This window comes from Lissotriton vulgaris, chromosome 6 (genome assembly GCF_964263255.1).
Source record: "Lissotriton vulgaris chromosome 6, aLisVul1.2, whole genome shotgun sequence".
NCBI classification, from domain to species: Eukaryota; Metazoa; Chordata; class Amphibia; order Caudata; family Salamandridae; genus Lissotriton; species Lissotriton vulgaris.
In genome coordinates this window covers 819,724,720-819,744,547 of record NC_141694.1, presented here as the reverse complement: position 1 = coordinate 819,744,547, position 19,828 = coordinate 819,724,720, and the positions used below count along the sequence as shown (strand labels likewise).

The following is a 19,828-nucleotide window of genomic DNA, read 5'->3' as shown; positions in this document are numbered from 1 at the left end:
CTATAGACTACTTAATTATTTATTTCTGATAGAGACTTCTAATCACAGATTCCTTACCTTTTGAATATTCCACAGGTGTCAGACTGGATCTGGAAACTTTTCAGCAGTATACTTCTGCATGCTAGAAACTGGCACCCTGCTCGCTCAGCACTGAAGCTCTCTGATTCAGAAATGATGTGCAGGGTTTACCTAGGCTCCACTTCCGTGCGCTAACATTGGTTTGTTTCTTTCCATGGCACTAGACTTGGATCCAGAGCGCCCTCTCATCTCTCTAAGACAATTACTTTGATATCTTATATGAAATTTCTTACAGTGTGCACCTAAAACGACAGGTGTCTAGCCTTGTAAGCACTGTATAAAGCAAATGTCTGTAACAGGTCCCCATTAGATGTTCCTGTGGTGTATGAGGTTGAGCCACGACTCCAAGGCCTGCGGCGACTGTGTGTTCATGAACTCAGAGTCGCCCCACTGGGGCTATTCCAAGTCCTGCTTCTCGTCCAAGGCCCACTTTCAGTCCTGTTCCCGTTCCGGAGATGTCAAACCTGCTCCAGAGGTCAGTCTTCGTTGCACTCCCAAGTTCTCAGGTAAGCGTAACAAACTCAATAAATCAAAACGAGATTCTTCTCCCTCACAGCACTTGCAGTTGCTTTACCAAGCGTGGGTGCGGCGCCACCCTTCTCGATCTCACTCCCAAAGTCGGCCAACTTTAGAGCTGATCCTGCAGCTGATCCCAGCACAACCCAAATTTCCGGTGCCTTCAGCCACGCTGTGTCAGTTGGAAGAGTTCTAGGCAACCATGGTCTGGCTCTTTGGAACCCCGCCGACTCCCCCTGGTGTGCATTCGGGCCCCAAGGTGCAGAGAGGCCTTTCACTTAGGATACTGCTGATTGTTTTCCCCTTGGCACCATTAGGACCCTCTGTATTTGTCTTGCCTCTGACTCTGCTGCCACGACCCATGTCGCCCCAGGCACATTGATGCTGATACTGACTTTGCCACCTGAAGAGGTAGGTAGAGTGTGGCTCTTCATCAGACCGGTGGGATATAGGCACTATGTGCTTTTAAAATACTGTGATCAGACAGTAGGGGACTGTCTTTGAAACATGTCGACCTGGTAGGTCACAACCCCTTTTTAACATTCCCAGCCAGGGAAGTGAATACAATTATTTTTTCCACTAGCCAGGGAATTTTTAAACCTTTTAATCATATCACCAGGTCCCTACACCTCACTACCTCCACTGTCACTGCACTAACACATAGTCATTCACCACAAAATAAAGTGCTCCCGCGTAGCTCGTAGGTCGTAGCACGCCCCGCCCCGTAGAGGGACGGGAAGACCCCCATGATGAAGCATGACACTAAGGGATTCTTAGTGTGTGAGGGGTATTTTAAAAGCACATAGTGCCTTCATCTCACTGGTCTGATGAAGAGCCACACTCTACTTTCCTTTCAATAGAAGAAAATTGAAAAAATCCTAAAAATTAACACTTGCACGTTTTTTGATAGAATCTCTTTGTTTATACGGATCTACCAGGAGGGTGATTCTATCATTTCCTCTACACTTCCTTTTTTGTTTTGGACCTGAAGAGGTAGCCAGATTGTCCTCTCTGACGCCGCATTAATGCCGGTCTGACCTCGACTTACGTCACGCCGAAACCACCCGATGTGCCGCAACCCCCACCTGAATTACCAAAGCCTCGACAGCACATCTTTGCATTCCCCTTTTTGGTACAGATTTTCAAAATGATTGTGATCTGAGTGATGAGTTTGCTCAGCCCTCACCTAATTTGCAACTGGTACGAGGACACACAGGAGCTTAGTGGTCCGATACCTCGAGACCAGTCTTTTTCTCCCCCTGGACAAGCCCCCTTCGGATCTGCTTCCTTTGCCATGGTGATGCACAAGACAGCCAAAGTTCTTGACCTCCACCTCCCCACCTTGGTGGTTAAAACTGATGTACTGACGGAGGCCTCCAAATGGGACAAATGTCTTCTGTGCCCATTCTCCCCTTTAAAGAGGCACAGATGGATACCTTATTGGGGGCTTGGGCCAGGCCTTGTCGTGGCACCCCCCTGCCCATGGTGACCTTGCTTTTCTTTTGTACCACCCCTTGTCAGAAAGCCTAGTGGTGCAGGCTTCTACCAGCCGTTCTAATCCAAACACATTTTCTACCACTCCCCATGATAGTGAATCTAAGTGGGCGGCAACATGATGCTCCCGTGTGCAAGGTATTGATAGTCACCTCACAGGTGGAGAAAGTCTTCTTGCAGCTTGTTTCTCCAATCATCAAAACCAGCTGTTTGTTGGGAAGCTTCTCTCACATCCTCTGGGATTCGGTGGAACAAGTCCTCCCTGGTGTGCCCAAAGACCTTTGCCCTGTACTGTCTCAGGCAATTAGGGAGGATCCTGATGTTGCCAAGTTCACGATCCGTTGCAGCTTGGACACCTTCGATTACATCAGACAGGCCATAGGCACAAGCTCTGCCATTTGTGGCTGTGATCAACTGGGTGCTTCAGTGATGTTCAGTCCTCCGAGATGAATCAACCCACTGATGGGACTCGCCTGTTTGGGGGCGAAGCTGATCACGCTCTCTAGGAGAACAGGGCTACCGTTTGCTCTCTGGGCCTTTCCGCCCTGCCTCACTAACCTCAGCCATTTCAAAGATCTAACCTCAGCCATTTCAAAGCTCCTTGCGCAGCTTTGTTCGAGGTGTCCTTTACCGCCAACCTGTCCAACCCCAGCAGTTTCATGGTAGAGACTGTGGTGCCCACCTCCCCACAGCCAAGGGCAGTGTGCCACCCAATCTACTCCCTGCTTCGCCATCTGCCAAATGTCTTTAGTGTGCCTTTGCAGGGACACAGGCAGCTGGTGGAAGGCAGAATCCACTGATTCTTACCTGTTTGGAAAGCGATCACGTCAGACAGGTGGGTCCTACAGATTGTTTGTACGGGGGTACACCTTACCCTTTTTTTCTCTTGTCCACTGCACCTTCCACCAGACCTCAGCAACTGAAGGAGGACCGTCTCTACATTTTGTAGCAGGAAGTGCAAGCCCTTTCGGCCATAAAGGCTGTTGAGAGGGTGCCGGTGCCAAAAGTAGAATGTGGTTGTTATTCCTGCTACTTTCTGGCGCCCAAGAAGTACAAAGGTACGTGGCCTATTCTGTATCTGCACCCTTTCAATGCCTTCCTCCAGTAGGAGAAGTTCAAAATGCTCACCATGGCCCAGATCTTGTCTGCCCTGGACCTTGGAGACTTGATGGTAGCATTGGACGTGCAGAACGCCTGTGTCCATATTCTCTTCCTACCGGCCCATCGACTATACCTGCAGTTCGTAGTAGGAGAGGAACATTTTCAGTTTGCTGTGCTCCTCTATGATCCCACCTGTGCCCTTCAGGTGTTCACGAAAGGGATGGCGGTGGTGGCAACACACCTTCGGAGGTCAGAGGTGCTTGTCTTCCCCTACCTAGACAATTGGTTATTGAAGGCAGGCTCACACCAGGCAGACGTCAACCATATCCAGACTGCGACAAACCTCCTGCCACCTTTGGTGTAACTATAAACATGCCGAAGTCACACCTGACTCCTTCTCAGTCACTCTCTTTCATCAGAGCCTTACTTGTCATGGTTCAGTTTTGTGCCTTTCTACAGGGAAGGAGATTCCTAGACATTCAGGATTTCCTAATCTTTCAGACTTGGTCCTGAATTTGAGTGAGTTCAGGTCTGAGACTGTCAAGACTGATGGCCTCTGCCATCCTGCTGGTCAAGCATCCAGGCGGCATATGCAGGCTCTGCAGTGGGATTTGAAGTCCCAGCGAGCTCAACATCATGGGCACCTCTCCAACCACGTTCAGATTTCGGAGAAGACTGCAAAAGATCTACAGCTGTGGTAACTTGACTGCGATTGGGTCAGTAGCAGGCCCCTCTCCCGTTCCCCACCCGAACTAGCAGTGCAGCTGCCATCTCATGGACTTGGAGATCAGAGGAGTCTGGTTTCCAGAGTGTCCCTGCTCCACAAGCAGGGTGGTTTGGGGGCACGGATCCTGTGCCTGTAGGTCTTACGCTTCTGGAAATGGCTGGACTATCAAGGAATTTTAATGGTGGTGAACCACCTGGCAGGATCATTTAATGCTAGGGCGGATCAGCTCAGCCATCAATGCCTAGCAGAGGATGAATGGCAGCTACATCCAGAGTTGGTGCAAGATCTTGTCTATGAATGGGAAGAGCTTTGGATCAATCTTTTTGCCACCACTGAGAATGCACAATATCAGCCCTTCTGCACTTTGAAGTTTCCAAGGCGTCTCTCGCTCGGAGACTCATTCTGCCTCAAGTGGAACTCAGGACTCCTGTGTGCCATTCTGCTGACTACACTCCTGCCTGAGTTCTCAAGAAGATCAGAACAGACTTGGCCAGAATCATCCTAGCAGCTAATGATAGGGCACGGAGAGTATGGTATCCAGAATGTCTGGGCTTGAGCAAAAGACCTCAGATCAGGCTGCCCCACTTGGGAGACCTGATCTCGACCTGATCTCGAAGCAAAAGAGCAGGGTTCTGCACCCAGGCCTTTTCAATCTCCACCTTCCTGTGCGTAGATTGAGTGCTGACAGCTGACCACCTTGAACCTTCCTTTGGAGGTGGTTGATATAATTTTGGCAGCTAGGCACCCATCAATGAAAATTGTATACACCTGTAGTTGGGACATCTTTGTGTGACTTGGTGCGGCACAGGTCATATTGACCCCTCCGGGCCAGGTTATCGGGCATTCTGGTATTTGTTCAGTATCTTGCACGGCAAAGCTTTGCTTTGGGCACCATTAAAGGTTATCTTTCACCCCTATCTGCTTTGTTAAGGTTGCCAGATCAGCCCACTTTGTTTAAGTTACCAGTTGTGATGCAATTCTTTTGAAAGGTTTTTCCCACTGCAATCTGAATCTGATCCTGACTTATTTGATGTGCAGTCTGTTCAGTTTCAAACAGCCCACCAGTGTTTGAAGAGCAACCATCTACACTGGGAGTATGCCCACATACACCCACCCAGGCTGAAGCATTTTTTGCTTCCTGCTTCTTCGTATCGTAATCTTCAGAAAAAGGGATATTTTTGTATTGAAAGTCAAGTCTATTTATGAATGGTTCTTCCATCAAGGTTTGTGATCACTAATATTTCTCTCCCGGTACGTGTTTTCTTGTCTGAGGAGGCCACGATTTAATACGGCCAAAACGAGTCTACCCTTTAAGAGGAGGAGCCTGCAAGGCAGAATGCTTTGACTGTATGCTCCTCTGAATATTGCACGGTTGCCTGATTTAAAAATCTTTTAGAATCAAATTAACTTGTTTTAATTTGCTCCTGTTGTGATTCTTGCACTTTCCCAAACTGCACAGCACGACTTTGCTCAATTTGAACTGTTGTACCATTATCTTACCTGATTCGCACTTTACTTGCTTCTCTCCACAGGTGACTTCCGGTTGAGTGGAGGGAAATTAGGCACCTTCCGGTTTCTGTGAGGTTAGCGGTCTAGTGGTTGCCTCCTTCCCAGATATAAACCTGATGCCCTGCCCGACGCGAAGCGGGCGCGCCGGTCGCGCGCCAAAGGCAAGACCGTCTGCGCCCATCCGAGCCCGGCCGGGACCAGGGGCCATGACCCCCGGCAGTTTCTCTGGAAATATCTGCTATAGCCCCCAAACTCTGCACAGGATCAGAAGGGCTTTCAATGTAAACTGCTCGTATGTTATGAACGTTGCTAACAGTCCCTCCCACTGTTCCCACTGCAATTTTGCCTTCCAGACACACAATACAACTTCAGACTCTGTTATTACCTCTTCCTCCTTAAGGATGTTCCTTTTGAATTGCAGATCACTCCCCAGACACAAAACTGAGCTTGCTTTATTACCGGAAGAGCTAAAACCGGACTCTCTCTTCCTAACCGAGACATGGCTTCATGGCGAAGCGGATACTGTTCTTGTTCAAACCCTTCCCCCGGGCTATTCAGTTCTCAGGGAAGATCGTAGGACTGGCAGAGGAGGCGGTCTAGCTATTATCTTTATCGCCCCCCCCCCGGGCCGTAGGGCAATTTCTTACCCGCCTCTCCACCACCGTAGCTAACCTGGCCCTAGCCCCATCAAATTTTACCGTCCTTGGGGATCTTAACATTCACCTAGATGATCCTGCCGATTCTTCGGCTAATGAGTTATCAATGAATCTCTTACGGCTTCAGCTCATCCAGAAAGGATTTACATCTACGCATTTCAAAGGACATCTTCTCGACCCTGTTTTCAGTAACCTGCAGGTGCTTGTGGTAGCCACTCCAATTCCACTCCCTTGGACGGATCATTTTTTGATCCCCCTAACTTGGGAAACCTGTGGACTTACCCTCCCTTCCAACACAATGCCTGTGTTGGAACGGAATTGGTCTAAGCTCCCTACTGACCAATGGACTTCAGTTCTTGAGGTTATTAGACCAGCCATTGATTCTAACCCTAATATGGCCAATGATAATTTTAACCTCTGGATCATAAGCTCTCTAGACTCAGTCCTCCCCAAGAGACCTAACCACAAGAAAAGTAGATCAAAGACGGCACCCTGGTTCTCACCTAATCTAAGAGAGTTAAAACAAGCATGCAAAAGGTTAGAGAGAAGGTGGAGGCAGTACTACTCAGAACCCAGGTAATCACACCATAGAGCAGCAATCAGTCTATATAAGTCCGAAATTAAAACGACCAAGTTGCCTTTTATGAGGAGAAAAAATTAATCTTGCCGCAAATTCACCTAAAGAGATCTTTCGGATTGCCAAAACTCTCTCTACCTTGCCCCAGAAACCACCATTCTCAGAGGGGGCACTTATTTGTTGTAATAACCTAGCGGAATTCTTTCAACAAAAAATTCATAATATATACTCATCCTTCCCAGCTTCTCAGAAGGTTCCTTGTGCTTTCCAGACTGTAGAACTGCAACCCAAATCTCAGTTCTCATTAGGGCAATTCCCTCTCTTGGACTCAGACCCACTTGACCTGATTATGCCCAAGATAACCTCGGGCTCTCCAACTGATCCCGCTCCCCCACAGCCTCTTACTCTGGTTGCCAACATCATTTGTCCTGTAATTCTGGACATCTTAAACTCATCCATCCCTTCCGGTATGGTCCCCCTTGCCTGGAAATGTGCATTGGTGAAGGCCCTTGTAAAGAAACCCAACCTTGACCAGTCCAACCTAACCAATTGTCGTCCCATCTCCCTCCTTCCCTGGCTGAGTAAGCTGCTTGAAAAACATGGTAATACCACGCTGGTAGAGTATCTGGAGTCTAACAACCTTTTCCACTACTCCCAAACAGGTTTCCGCCCTCAGCTAGGGGCAGAGACTGCCCTTTTGGCAGTAACTGAGGAGGCGAGGAAGATACTAGACCAGGGAGGCAGCAATCATTCTCCTCGATCTTAGTGCTTCATTCGACACTGTCAATCATAACATCTTCTACTGTCGACTTAAGAATCTTGGAGTGACCGGCACAGCTTTAACCTGGTTCCAGTCCTTTCTCAGCGACCGTTTTTTTCAGGTGTTTGAAGGAGATGTTGTGTCAACCCTGTTGCCGCTTAGATGTGGGGTCCCCCAGGGCTCGTCTCTGAGCCCCACACTATTTAATATCTGAGACCCTTGGCGGAGATCCTCTATCCTTTCGGCATAAAAATCATCACCTACGCAGATGACACGCAGCTTGTGGTGGCATTCACCCACCCCGAGAGGTCATCTAGCTCCCTAGGTCCTTGCCTAGAGGCGGTGGCCGAGTGGATGGAACTCTCATGCCTTAAGCTCAATAGGGACAAGACCGAGCTTATGCTCCTCGGCAACTCACCCTCCTTCAACCCTGCCCTCCTCTGGCCGGACTGTCTTGGCACTGCCCCAGACCCAAAAGTCCAGATCAAGAGCCTTGGTATGTGGCTTGATTCTTCTCTTAACTTTAACTATCAGGCCACCAAGCTCTCAGCTATCTGCTACGGCCTGATTAGGATGCTGCGTACGATCCTTCCTCTACTCCCCTTCCTGGCGAGAAGGATCCTGGTGCAAGCTCTTATTCTCTCTCGCCTGGACTAGGGGAACACCCTCTATTTGGGATCACCCCACTTCACTATTCAAAAGCTTCAGACTAACCAGAACTGTGCTGCTCGCTTGCTCCTCGCAGGCAATCTGCCAAACCTGCGTTGAGGAGCCTTCATTGGCTCCCTATCACGGCAAGGATACAATTCAAGGCATGTGCGTGGCTCATAAGGTCTTTTGGAGGAAGGGCCCGGTCATTACTCATCCTTCACTACCCCTTAACATCCGCCCAGAAAACTCCGCTCCAACTCCTCGTATCTTGCTGTTTCGGCAAAAATACAAAGAACAAGATGGGACGGGCGCTCTTTTTCTTTCAACGCCTCTAATCTCAGGACTACCCTTCCTTTACATCTACGGAAGGAGCCGAACCTTTCAGCTTTCGAAAACACCTCAAAACTTGCCTCTTCAAGGATCTGCTTTAAACTCTCTGCCTTGTGTCCATCTGCGTCAGTCCTCAGCGCTGAGAGGCCTCAGGGTAGCCATGCTCTATATAAGTATAAATTCATCCATTTATTCATTCAATGTACTATGAATGAACTAAGTTTCTTTGCAAGGAACAAACAATAAGCGGAGGATTCTTCCTGTGAGTCCTTGCCATTGCTACTACCTCCAGGTGGTTTAGGAACTAAAACTATCAAAAAGCACCTATATTGTATATCATAACAGTGAGGATGATCTTGTGTAAGCCTTCTCATGTTGAATGTCTGTGTTATACATATATATATATATATGTTAATATAATTTTCAGAGACTTTAAAGCATAATTGAAAATTGTTAAAATATGTCTTGTTCCACGCTTCAAATAAACTATTTGGCTTGCAGGCAATGTCTGAGGAAACAATTATCACAGGTTATAATTGATTCCCACAATATACCATTTCGGCTCTTTGCTTCAATTCACCGTACACTTCCTTCTTCCAAGGCAAACTAGTTCTGCGGACACGGGCATCCTATCTGCTGAAAGTTGTGATGCTGTTCCTCATCGTTCAAACCATCACCCTGCTGGCGTTCTATGCTCTGTCTATCTCTGAGGAGGAGAGACTTCATCTCTTGGACCCCAAAAGAGTGCTGAGCTCCTACATAGGTTTTACCAAAGAGAACCAGGTGGATAATCAGCTCCTTGTGGGGTTCGCTTGAGTGAAAAAAAGCAAGGCAGTACAGGAGAGAACCATCTCCAGCTGGATCGTGCTCTGCATTAAGATCTGTTACGCATTGGCAAAGATTCAACCTCCAGAAGGACTGCATGCTCATTCTACCATGGCCAAAGCTGCTACCACTGCATTGACAAGTGGGGTGCCTGTCCTAAACATTTGCCAGGCGGTTACATGGACATCCTTCCGTACATTGACTGAGCATTATTGTCTGAATAGTCAGGTTTGCGGAGAGGGACATTTTGCTTGCTTGGTCCTGCAGGACCTTCTAATTTGGGTCCATCCACAGACTCACTTCTGAATAGGTATTGCTTTGCTATCTATTCAAAAGTTGCAGAATCTGTGGCTAGAAGTCTGTATCAGATGAACAAGTTACTCACCTTTCGTAATGCTCTTTTTGGCCGAGACTCTAACTAGCTGCAGATTCCCTGCTGTCCTCCCCATTCTGTGGTTGGCCTATATCTGATAATAAGATCTCAAGTCTGCACACTGTCTATCAATTTGCTTGTGGGACTCTGCATCTGGGAACACAGAAAGTCTCAAAAGCACCTAATGTCAGTGTATGAGGGTCGGCCCTATATAAGCCCTGCACATCGTTTCCAGAGCAGACCGGTGCCAGTGTGAATCCGCAAGGTACCACCATCTGGAACGCAGAGATACTGCTGAAAAGTTTACGTATCCAGTGTTATGGCTGAAGAGTATTCAAATGATGAGGAATCTGCTGCTAGATAGTGTATCCAGCAGAAACATAATTACCAAAGTTAAGTAGCTTGTTCACTGGGGGATGGCCACTACACATACCTCCAGCTACCAAACATTTACTTGATGTAGGGTAGACTCCCTTCATCTGTTCCATTGGAACAGCAAACTAACAGGTGAGACCCTACTTTGAGTTGTAAATTATATTTACATAGTACTTACTACCACTGACAAGGCGTTAAAGTGCTTTGCAGCAAGTAGTATGCTACTCCAGAACCCAAGATTAGAGTTAATAGTTAGCAGATAGTAAGAAGAGTTTATTTATTTCTTTTTCTGTGCGCATTAGTTGTGTTAGGTGTGTGCTCTTGATTTCTTGTGTGGTTATTGGAGTTTAGAGTAGAGATAGAAGGATTGGAATGTATTTGAAAGGGGAAGTAGTAAGTTGTGTCTGTAAGTTGTAGTTGTGTATGCCTGTTAGTTGGGTGACATGGCTAAAAAGGAGAGTGAAGTTTGACAAGGATGTTTGGGAGTTCATAGTAGTCAGAAAGGTTTTGGATGAATCGGAGAGAGGAGGGATGGGACAAAAGTTGTTTTTAGAACACACCTGAAGTTAACTTATACATGCATATATACACGTCACCTGGAAAAGTTTTAGTGGCTGGAGTAAACCCCTCTACATAAATATTCATATGTACAGAGAAGCAGCAATATGTACATGATCTGATGTGCAAATGTATCTTGTAATGAAGTATGCACCTTTGTTTTCCTTAAATAACTGTAATTAAATTGTTAATACATACATATATATGCATGACATTTCCTAAAGTTTTAGTAGCAGGTATAAACCCATCTATATATGTACCTATACTTGGAAGCAGCAATTATGACATGGTCTGATATACACATTTACCTTGTCACATAATATACGTGTGTTCTTCTAACATAAATGTATCTACCTGCAACATTAGGCATAATTCAATGTACAGTGACACATGTATAACAGCAAACTTGTTTCCATACCCTGAGAAGCATAGTTTGCCATGGTTTAGTGTACTGTTGTTGTACACTTGTGTTGTGAATATAGTCGTCATATGAGGAAGACCCAGCTCTTGAATAATCTAAGTTAAACTCCTTTTTCTCACCAGTACAACATGGTTTCCGACCGGTTTAGGGACTGTGGAGCTAACCTTAAATCTCACACTTATCACAAGAAAATATGCTAAACCAAGGGAAGGTGCTTTACATGTTGCTTTTATGAAATTCTCCTGTGCTTTTGACCTAGTAGACAGGGGTATGTTATGCGGGTTGATGGCCCCGGCAGGTGTTGATGCTCCTCTCCTAGAACTTGTAAAAATTTTACATTTGAACTTCACAACGAAAGTCAACTATAGGCAGAATGGGGATTGTACTAGTCCGATAAGAGTTGCTAGAGGGTCAGGCAGGGCTGTATATTAGCCCCCTTCCTCTTTTTATTATATATCAATTCTTTGGAAACTGTTTTAAGATCATATAGGACGGACATCCCCAGAATTGGTCCCCAGGCAATCCTGGCACTGCTCTATGCGGACAACGTGGTTCTCTTACCATTAACTGCCAGTGGTCTTTAAAATCATTTAAATGGCTTCCATGATTTTGTGACCAAACTTAATCTTAAGGTGAACCAGCAAAAAACATTCATCATGACCTGCGGTCTGAAAAACACCAAGTCTAAAAACATTTACATAGCCGGGGCACCCATATAAAAGGCACCTGTTTTCAATTATCTACGGATACTATTGGACGCGAATGGTATATGGGACTGGTTAATAAATCAAAGAGTGCAAAAGGTGGGGGTTGACTGTGACACAATCTTTAGATTTGCTAAAAGACTAGATTATAAGCCAATTAAGGAATGATCCCGCTTTATAAATGCAAGTGCCTTTCAGTTGGAACATATGGAGCTGGAGTCTGGGGCTGTGCCGTTTCTGGTAAATTACAGGTAGCTGAAAACAGATTTTTGTGTAGTATTTTAGCCATTCCAAAAGCCACATGGAGTTTTATTTCGCACCTGGAACTATGCTTGGGTTTTGTGGAGGACCAAGTTAATATGGCCTCTTTATTATTGTGGCTAAAGCTATGGCATACTCTTAGGGCAGAGTTTTCAAGGCAAGTATTGGCAGACTGCCTTAATTTAGATAGCATGTCTGCTATCCTGTGGGTGACTTATGTTAAAAAAATGCCTTTCATATTTTGGGGTACGGCTATCTTTTTGACTCGCCTGGAAATATTACTCCTAAATATAAAGAAATAGCCAAACAAAGTTTTGAATCCTATAGAGAGGAACTCGGACCTTAAAGATCACTTGATATGACTTCATTTATCAGTTACATGCAAATTTCCATCAACATAAGCACGAAACCTTACTTATCTTGGATTTCCAACCTAGAATATAGATTTTATTTAACCAGACTGATACTGAATATGATCTACTTTTGAAAAGCTTTTTCCTTTAGAAGGCACCTGGGATGCTTCTCTTCCATGTTGTCCTTGTGACGCTATCTCTGCCCAATCCACAGTGCGTTTTATGCTCTTTTGCACCCTGTACCATACATTGGAATGCACTTTATATGCCCACTACTTGTGCATAAGCACTTAACTTCCTATGAAGAAGGTTTATTACATTTACAAAGTCTAGCTTCACTTGAAATTTGCACTACTGTACTCAGTTATATTGCTACTGCTATGAAATTGAGGACAAATTATGCATTTTAATTGCCTTATGGGAGGGCTCTTTACTATGATGCTATTTGTTTTTTTAAATAATGTAAAATAGCATATGTTTTAATCTTAATCTGAACTGTTTTTAAATCTGTGCTTTTATGGTCGGATGCATTGGCAGAATAAAGATAACTTTGACTCGGCTTATGTTTTGAAGATAAGATGGTGGTTGGTGGATCTTATGTCTGTGGGTAACAAATTCCACAGTTTGGCTGGTTCATCATAGAAATATCCGCCCACTGTTGTATGTAGGAATGTTGAAGAGGGAGCCATTATTAAGCGTAGGGTCAAGTTCATTCAGAGGATCTATAATACCTTAGAGAAGCTGTAAAATTGAGCAGGGATTCTTAGTTATGCATGTGTTGTATAATAACAGAGCAGAGTCATTTTAAGAATTAAACATTACATTATCTGCCTACAGATGATTTTTATGTCTAAGTAGGACGCTTTTAATGAATTACACAGCAAAAAGACATCCTTGCCTAGAAATAGTCTCTTGTTAATAGGTCTGCTGTTGTGGAGTGGATTAGCATTCCAAATTATGTGTCAAAAGTTATACAGCAGAAGCAGGAGGAGAACCGCAACCCTGCAGCTTTTTGCAGGAGTACGATAATTAGTTTCTCTAAACACAGTTTCTGTAATCCCTTTCCCTGATCTGCTCCCATTTTCAGTTTATGTGCTTGCAGCTTCTCTAACAGTGCAGTGAAGCTTACATTTTTGGGGGATTTGGGGAGGAGATCATTGTGCACTATAGCAGAAGATGTATGTAATAATGCAATTGAGGCACTTTTATAACTTTTTAGACTTATTTTTTTAAAGAAAAATATGTAAATGTTTTTATGGGTTTTTAATGTTGTTTGTAAATGCTTTTATGAGTTAACCTCGAATAAAGCAAATTAAAATTGAAAATATAACAGAAGACCTATCTTTTCGTTCTTTGTTTTTAATGGAGGTGAAGTGGGTAAGAACAACATTATGAGATTTGATGTTGTCTTGGACATGCCCGAGACTGTTTAGAAATAGCTTTTGACAAAAGGGTATTTTAGGGATGTGCAAAGGTGCATTATTTTAGGATATTTTGAGGACATTTTGCAACATTAATTTCATAGTATTTCATTTGAAAATTCTGTGCATGGCATACCTAGAGTTCAAAAGCCTTGCTTAGAGTGCTGACTTAAGGAGAAAATATCTCCTGCAAAACATTTTTATCTCAGCCCGGCTCCCACAAGGCATTTTGTGCTCAGTCCAAGCCCCAGTTGAAAAGGGTGTCCAATTTCGTCCCTGTAACATTTGCACAATTTCTGAAACTTTGCACTCGAAATAAACATGTCATACACACCCTCGGGTATTTGGTCTACATTATCCGTGCATGACACTTGTTTTATTGTGTAGAAACCTGTTTATATTCATCCAATTCCACAAAACATTTTTGGAGTGGGATCGTGACAGATATCCACTCTTTGAAGTTGTAACCCTCTTAACTTTATCCTGTTTTTCAACAGTTAACCAACTTAAGGCTTTGCTTAGAGAGCAACAAAGCAAAGAGAATGAAGAATTCTCGCCAAGAAGTTTGAGAAAGCCACCTACAGTACGTATGCCCAAATACTTTTTTTAAAATTTGTTTCTATTTTATTTATGAATTTTCATATTTTAGCAACCATTAAAAATCAACATCATGTTCACATTTGTACAGAATACATAGCAGAAAGTTGACAGCATCATATAGTACAGGAATGATATTGGATCATAAATGTTACCAAAAATATACAAAATGTACATTATCATCATACAGAATGTCATTAGTCAGGAGGGTTGGTTAACATATATGCAGTGAATGGGCCCCAAATGTCACGCGGTCTTGAAGCACTAGGCAGTTATTATGCATAGCAGGTAAGTTGATCCCGACAGTAGGCTATATCCCTTAACCAGTATACTGGTTTTGGTGCAGGTCTGCCATCCCAAAGGAGTGAGACCCTGCGTTTCGCCAGTAGTAGCGCTATAGCTACCAACTTCCGATTGGTAGCCTTAAGATTAAGTACATTTCCTAGCAAGCAAACATTCATACGACATTCTATTTTTCCACCCACCATTTCAGTTAAGGCCACTGTGACTTTCACTTCGAAATCAGCTTCTTTTTGACAGCTCCATGCCAAAGGTTAAAAATCGGTATTTTCGGCAAGACATCTCTTACAGCAGTGTGGGTCCCTCAGGTCATACTTGTAGAGTTGCGCTGGTGTGTAGTACATTTGGTGGACATATTTATAATGTATACGTCTAAGATTCCTGTATGCAACAAATTGACCTGTTAATTTACAACAAACTGCCCATTCATCCTCTGTCAGAGGTTGGGGTAAAATTGCATTCCATTTACCCATGGGGCCCACACCAACAGCCGCCTCATCCATCTGGGAAGCTGCATACAAGCGAGTGACTAGTTTATTCCGAGTTTGCGTAGTATATATAAGTTGTCGAGCCCCCAGAGTTGGTGGTTCATCAGGGAAACATGGTTATAGCGACTACACTGCAGCCCGTAATCTACTGTATATGAATGTCAACATGAAAGATCCTTCCCTGTCCCCGACAAAACTCTGGAGATCTATACATTTCCCATTGGGGTAGATATCACCCATGGTATGTGCCCCTATATTGTTCATAGCTGTTAGGGATCCCATTTCACTCGCCACAGATATCGCCATATGGTGGACCAGCGGCATTGCCGATGCGTAAAACGGGAGCCGCCGTGCAAGCTTCCCCAGTTCATTCCAAGCATGAGACGTACATTGCACCGTATCCACGTCATCCCTTTCGAAGACAGTGGTCTTGTTAACAATCATTGCTTTGAGTGGTATTAGATGAACCGCCCCGCTTCTCCCGCAACATGTAGTGTGAATGGTGGCGCGTTTTGCCAGTAAAAAGCGTATTGTGCTTGTCCATACAAATAATATAATTGCATATCTGGCACCGTCTCACGTATGCCCTAATACTTAAATGTAATCTCTTTCTTTCTGATACTTTCTATCATTTTGCCTTTTTGTTTGTATGCAGACCGCTTGTCTTAGTTTCTATTAGTCTGTTGTTTGGATGTTTGTGCAGGCTGCGTCTGTACAGAAATACTAAGCACTTATGCCAGCATCTTCTCAGGATAATGTGAACATTCTTCCCTGTGCTGGAGCTAAATGTCTCTGATGGTGCTCGCTTTCCCTCTCGATAATGGGAATCTTCTTCCCAGTGCTGGAGCTGAATGTCTCTTGCGGGACCCGTGTCTCCTTGGGCTACTATGAATTTTCCCGTGGTGCTGGAGCTGAAAGTGTCTGGTAGTGCACGTCTCATGGGGATAATGTGAATCTTCTCCACATTGATGGAGCTGAATAAATCTGACGGTGCTTGTGGCTCCTCATGATAATGTGAATCCCCCCCCCCCCCCCCCCCCCCCCCACACACACACACACACTCCCAAGTGTCTTCTTGGGATAATGTGATTCCCCTTCCCACTGCTGGAGCATAAGATCTCTGGATGATATGTAACTTCTCCCCAATGCTGGAGTTGAATGTCACTGGCAGGGCCTGCCTTTCCTCGGAATAATGTATATCTTCTTTTTTTAATGTTTCCAGCAGTCCACATGTCTTCCCTGGGAGATGTGACTCTCCTACCACTCCCTCCCCAGTGCTGCAGTTGAATGTCTCTGGTAGTGCATGCTTCTTGTGGGGATAATGTGAATCTTCTTCTTAGTGCTGGAGCTGAAAGTCTGGTGGCGCCCACATCTCCTTGGGGATAATGTATTGGGTTAACTATACCAACCAAATGATTGGTTAGACCATCATCAACTCTTATTCCGCATCACAACTCTTGAACATAAAGCTAGAGGCCATGGATCAAACTTAAAAGTTGGGTTAGAGACACCAGGTCCATCAGCAGGGTTAACCAAACCTCCTTATGCAAGAGAAACCTCTCACCCCCTATTTATCTACAAAACATACTAGAGCTAAATGAGCATTACAACCAATAATGGCAGACACTGAAAAATGTGGTACCTCTTCAACTCAAAAGACAAAAAAGCAAAGTATCTCACCCATTGCTCTACCAAAACTTGCACGAAGACAGGAGGAGACTCACACGTGCTGAGACAATATGGAGACACAAACCTTCCACTTGATATTTGAATCTGCTAAGGACAGAGATCGGAGAAATACTTGCAAAAAGGTAATATGGAATGCCAAAGTATCTTACATAAGATCCCAACTAGATAAAGCCAAACATTGGTACAGGAAAATCTTCATCATTAACAAACAGCATTAGGGAGATCAACAATCCCACTGTAATCCCTAACACCTCTAGGGAAAACTGTGAAGCCTATGCAACCTTCTTTGATGATAAAATAATTTAAAAAATCATTGAAATGAATAAATGGAATATCATTGTCAACAGACAATCTAATGATTCCAGGGACCAGGGCACCCACAGTATTGGCCTGGCCCCAGGGGATGGGGTCCCCGGGCCGTAATTGGCCAGGGAGGGAGTCCGCATGTCCCCCCTCCCTTTAAAAAAAATAAATATATATATATAAAAAGGGGCAGGCCCCGGAGGATAGGGTTCCCAGGGCCGAATAAAACAAGGGAGGGGATCTCCCTCCCTTTAAATAAAAAAAGAGTTTAAAAAAAAGAAAGGCCGGGCAACAGGGAATGGGGTCCCTGGCGCCGAAATCAGCCTGGGGGGCCACGCAGCTCCCCACTTCATTCTAAAAATGCCTGGCCCCAGGGGATGGGGTCCCTTGGGCCAAAATCCGCCCAGGGAAGGGGGGCTACCCAACCCCCCTTCCCTAATAATAATAATTTTTTTTAAAGCTTCCAACTTGCCGTATGCCCCTCCCCCTTTCTCCACCAGTCTGCAAAAGCACCTCCTGGTGCGCTGCTGGTTGGGGAATGAAGTCCCCTTGCCTCCAGGGGGTCCTTGGGTGCGAACAACCCCTCCTGTTACCTCGAGTAATTTCCACACAGCGGAATTGCTAAGAGGTTGTCAGAGGTCACACCCTCTTTCTCTACCACTATACAAACGCGCCTCCTGGCGCACTGCTGGTTAGGGGAGGAAGTTCCCGTGGCTCTTGAGGGCCTCAGGACAAAGGTCGACTTCTTCCTCCAACCAGTAGTGTGCCGAGAGGCGCGTTTGCAGAGTGGTGGAGAAAGGGAGCATGGCCTCCGATAACCTCTTAGCAATCCAGCTGTGTGGGACTTACTGGAGGTAACAGGGGGTATAGTGGGCCCCCAAGGACCCACAAGAAAAGGAAAAAGGGTTTAAAACCGATTATTTATTGTTTAGTAAGATGGATTAATATGCAAAGTCTAAATAGGCAAGACCGGCATTAATTAGTGAGAGTCAATAGTACTACAAGCAAACAGGAAGTACATCACATAAGTGAGATCGCGGAAATTATGCCTTTTCTTTGTTAGGCTACAGTCCGGAGTGACATTCCTGTTTCTCACAGAGTTTCCATGGCCACCGCATAGGCGCTGGACTTAATTCAATCTGAGAAATTGAAGTCTACCCCCTAGCATCTTAATTAACATATAAATCCAAAGGTATATACCCTTTAACCTGCGGCACTCATTTCATGAAAGGTTTAACGAGCTTACCTTGGCTGCGAAGTTGTACTGAAATTCACCCAGCAGCTAATCTCTCTAATGCTTTAAACTAGCTGATCTTTTGCTGGCTCCTGTTGCGGAATTTGATTTCTTTAATGCTACAGTGAGCGCAGAAGCCGAGAAGCATTGCTAATCAGTGCATCGTGTTTTAAACATTGTGTGTGATGTGTTTAGACAGGTAGTGTGATTGTTTCTCTGAAGGAATATTGGTTTGACGGGAAGTGGAAGTAACTCGAGTGAATTCGCTCTCCAAAGCTCATACATCAGTGTAAATTACTTTTTTTTGCTCATTTGTTGTGTTTTTTAGTGGGTAAAATGTGAATATTGCTCCGAAAACTCAGTTTGTAAATGATAGAACTGCTTAAAGAGGACAGGTATATCTACGGCAGTATCCCCTTTTAAAATGTAGCTCTGGTGCTTGTTAGGCGATAACGACCACAGAGTTTGAAGTTCGTTTTAGGTGCAGCAAACTTCATTCCTGACTAAAACATAGCTTTTAAATTGAATATGCGGCATAAAGTGCACCCCTTTCTTTGTTTAAATGTAGACTGACTGCACTGGAAACTGATCCAACACAAACTATTGTACTTAACGTCCACTGTGAATAAAGTTTGCGTTTTACTACTGGTGCAAAGTAAGGCGGCTGGTGAATACTTTTCTAAGTGAGTTAAGAAATCAGTTAATTATCTATAATGCAAACTCGCTCGTTATTATCACACTTTTACGTATTCACTCCTTGAGTGTGTTCTAGAACCGTTTTTTTTTTTAAAAAGAGAAAAGTAATTTTGCTGTACTGATTAGTGCATTCCTTTCTAAGGCTAGAAATATTATTTTGGGGACGGTTAATGCAAATTTTCATAACATCAATGCTTGAAAGTCCTACATTGATTGAGAACATGGAGGCGAGAGTTATACTTTACTTTCTCACTTTAATGTCAGCCACAGAAAAGAAAATATATTACAGAAACTGATGAATCAAAACTATTTTTTTCAAGAATCATAGAGACATGAACTACTAAAAGAGGGCGCAACAGAGGTGACAGTGAGGCTCGGCATATGGTCCCCATTATCACCTAATCAGTTCCCTTTCTTTTTTTTTTTTTTAAATTTTTGAAAACCTTTATTGCGCATATTGCAGAAATACAAATACGGGCCTACAACCATCCGGCCGGCCACAAAACGTGTGAGCGCAGGTGCCAACATTACGGTCCCCCCAATGGCATCAGGTGATATAGCAACAATTAAAAACATTTACACTGAAAATTACGTCGCCAGGGGGAAGGAGAAGTGAAGGTTAATTTTTAGGTTTTTCCAAATTAAACAGAAATCAATACAGGATAGGTACAAAGGAGATCCGAGCCCGTACATTAGAACCCACATGAGTAGGCAGCAAGAATAATAGCAACAATTGCGTGAAGTATCCCATCAGAGTAGCAATACAGTAGAAAAACAAGCAGACGACAGGAACTAAGCTCGTGCCACTCCCAGCGCCACCCACTCCCAACC

At 44.5% G+C, this 19,828-nt stretch overlaps 1 protein-coding gene across 1 annotated transcript in view; it reads left to right on the top strand.

Annotated features, from left to right (window-relative positions):
* Positions 1 to 19,828, top strand: part of SDCCAG8 (SHH signaling and ciliogenesis regulator SDCCAG8) — a 1,376,087-nt gene that overhangs the window by 71,644 nt on the left and 1,284,615 nt on the right. The window contains exon 3 of the mRNA XM_086925289.1: positions 14,188 to 14,273. Coding sequence (XP_086781415.1) covers positions 14,188 to 14,273 — 86 coding nt within the window. The remainder of the gene's footprint in view (positions 1 to 14,187; positions 14,274 to 19,828) is intronic.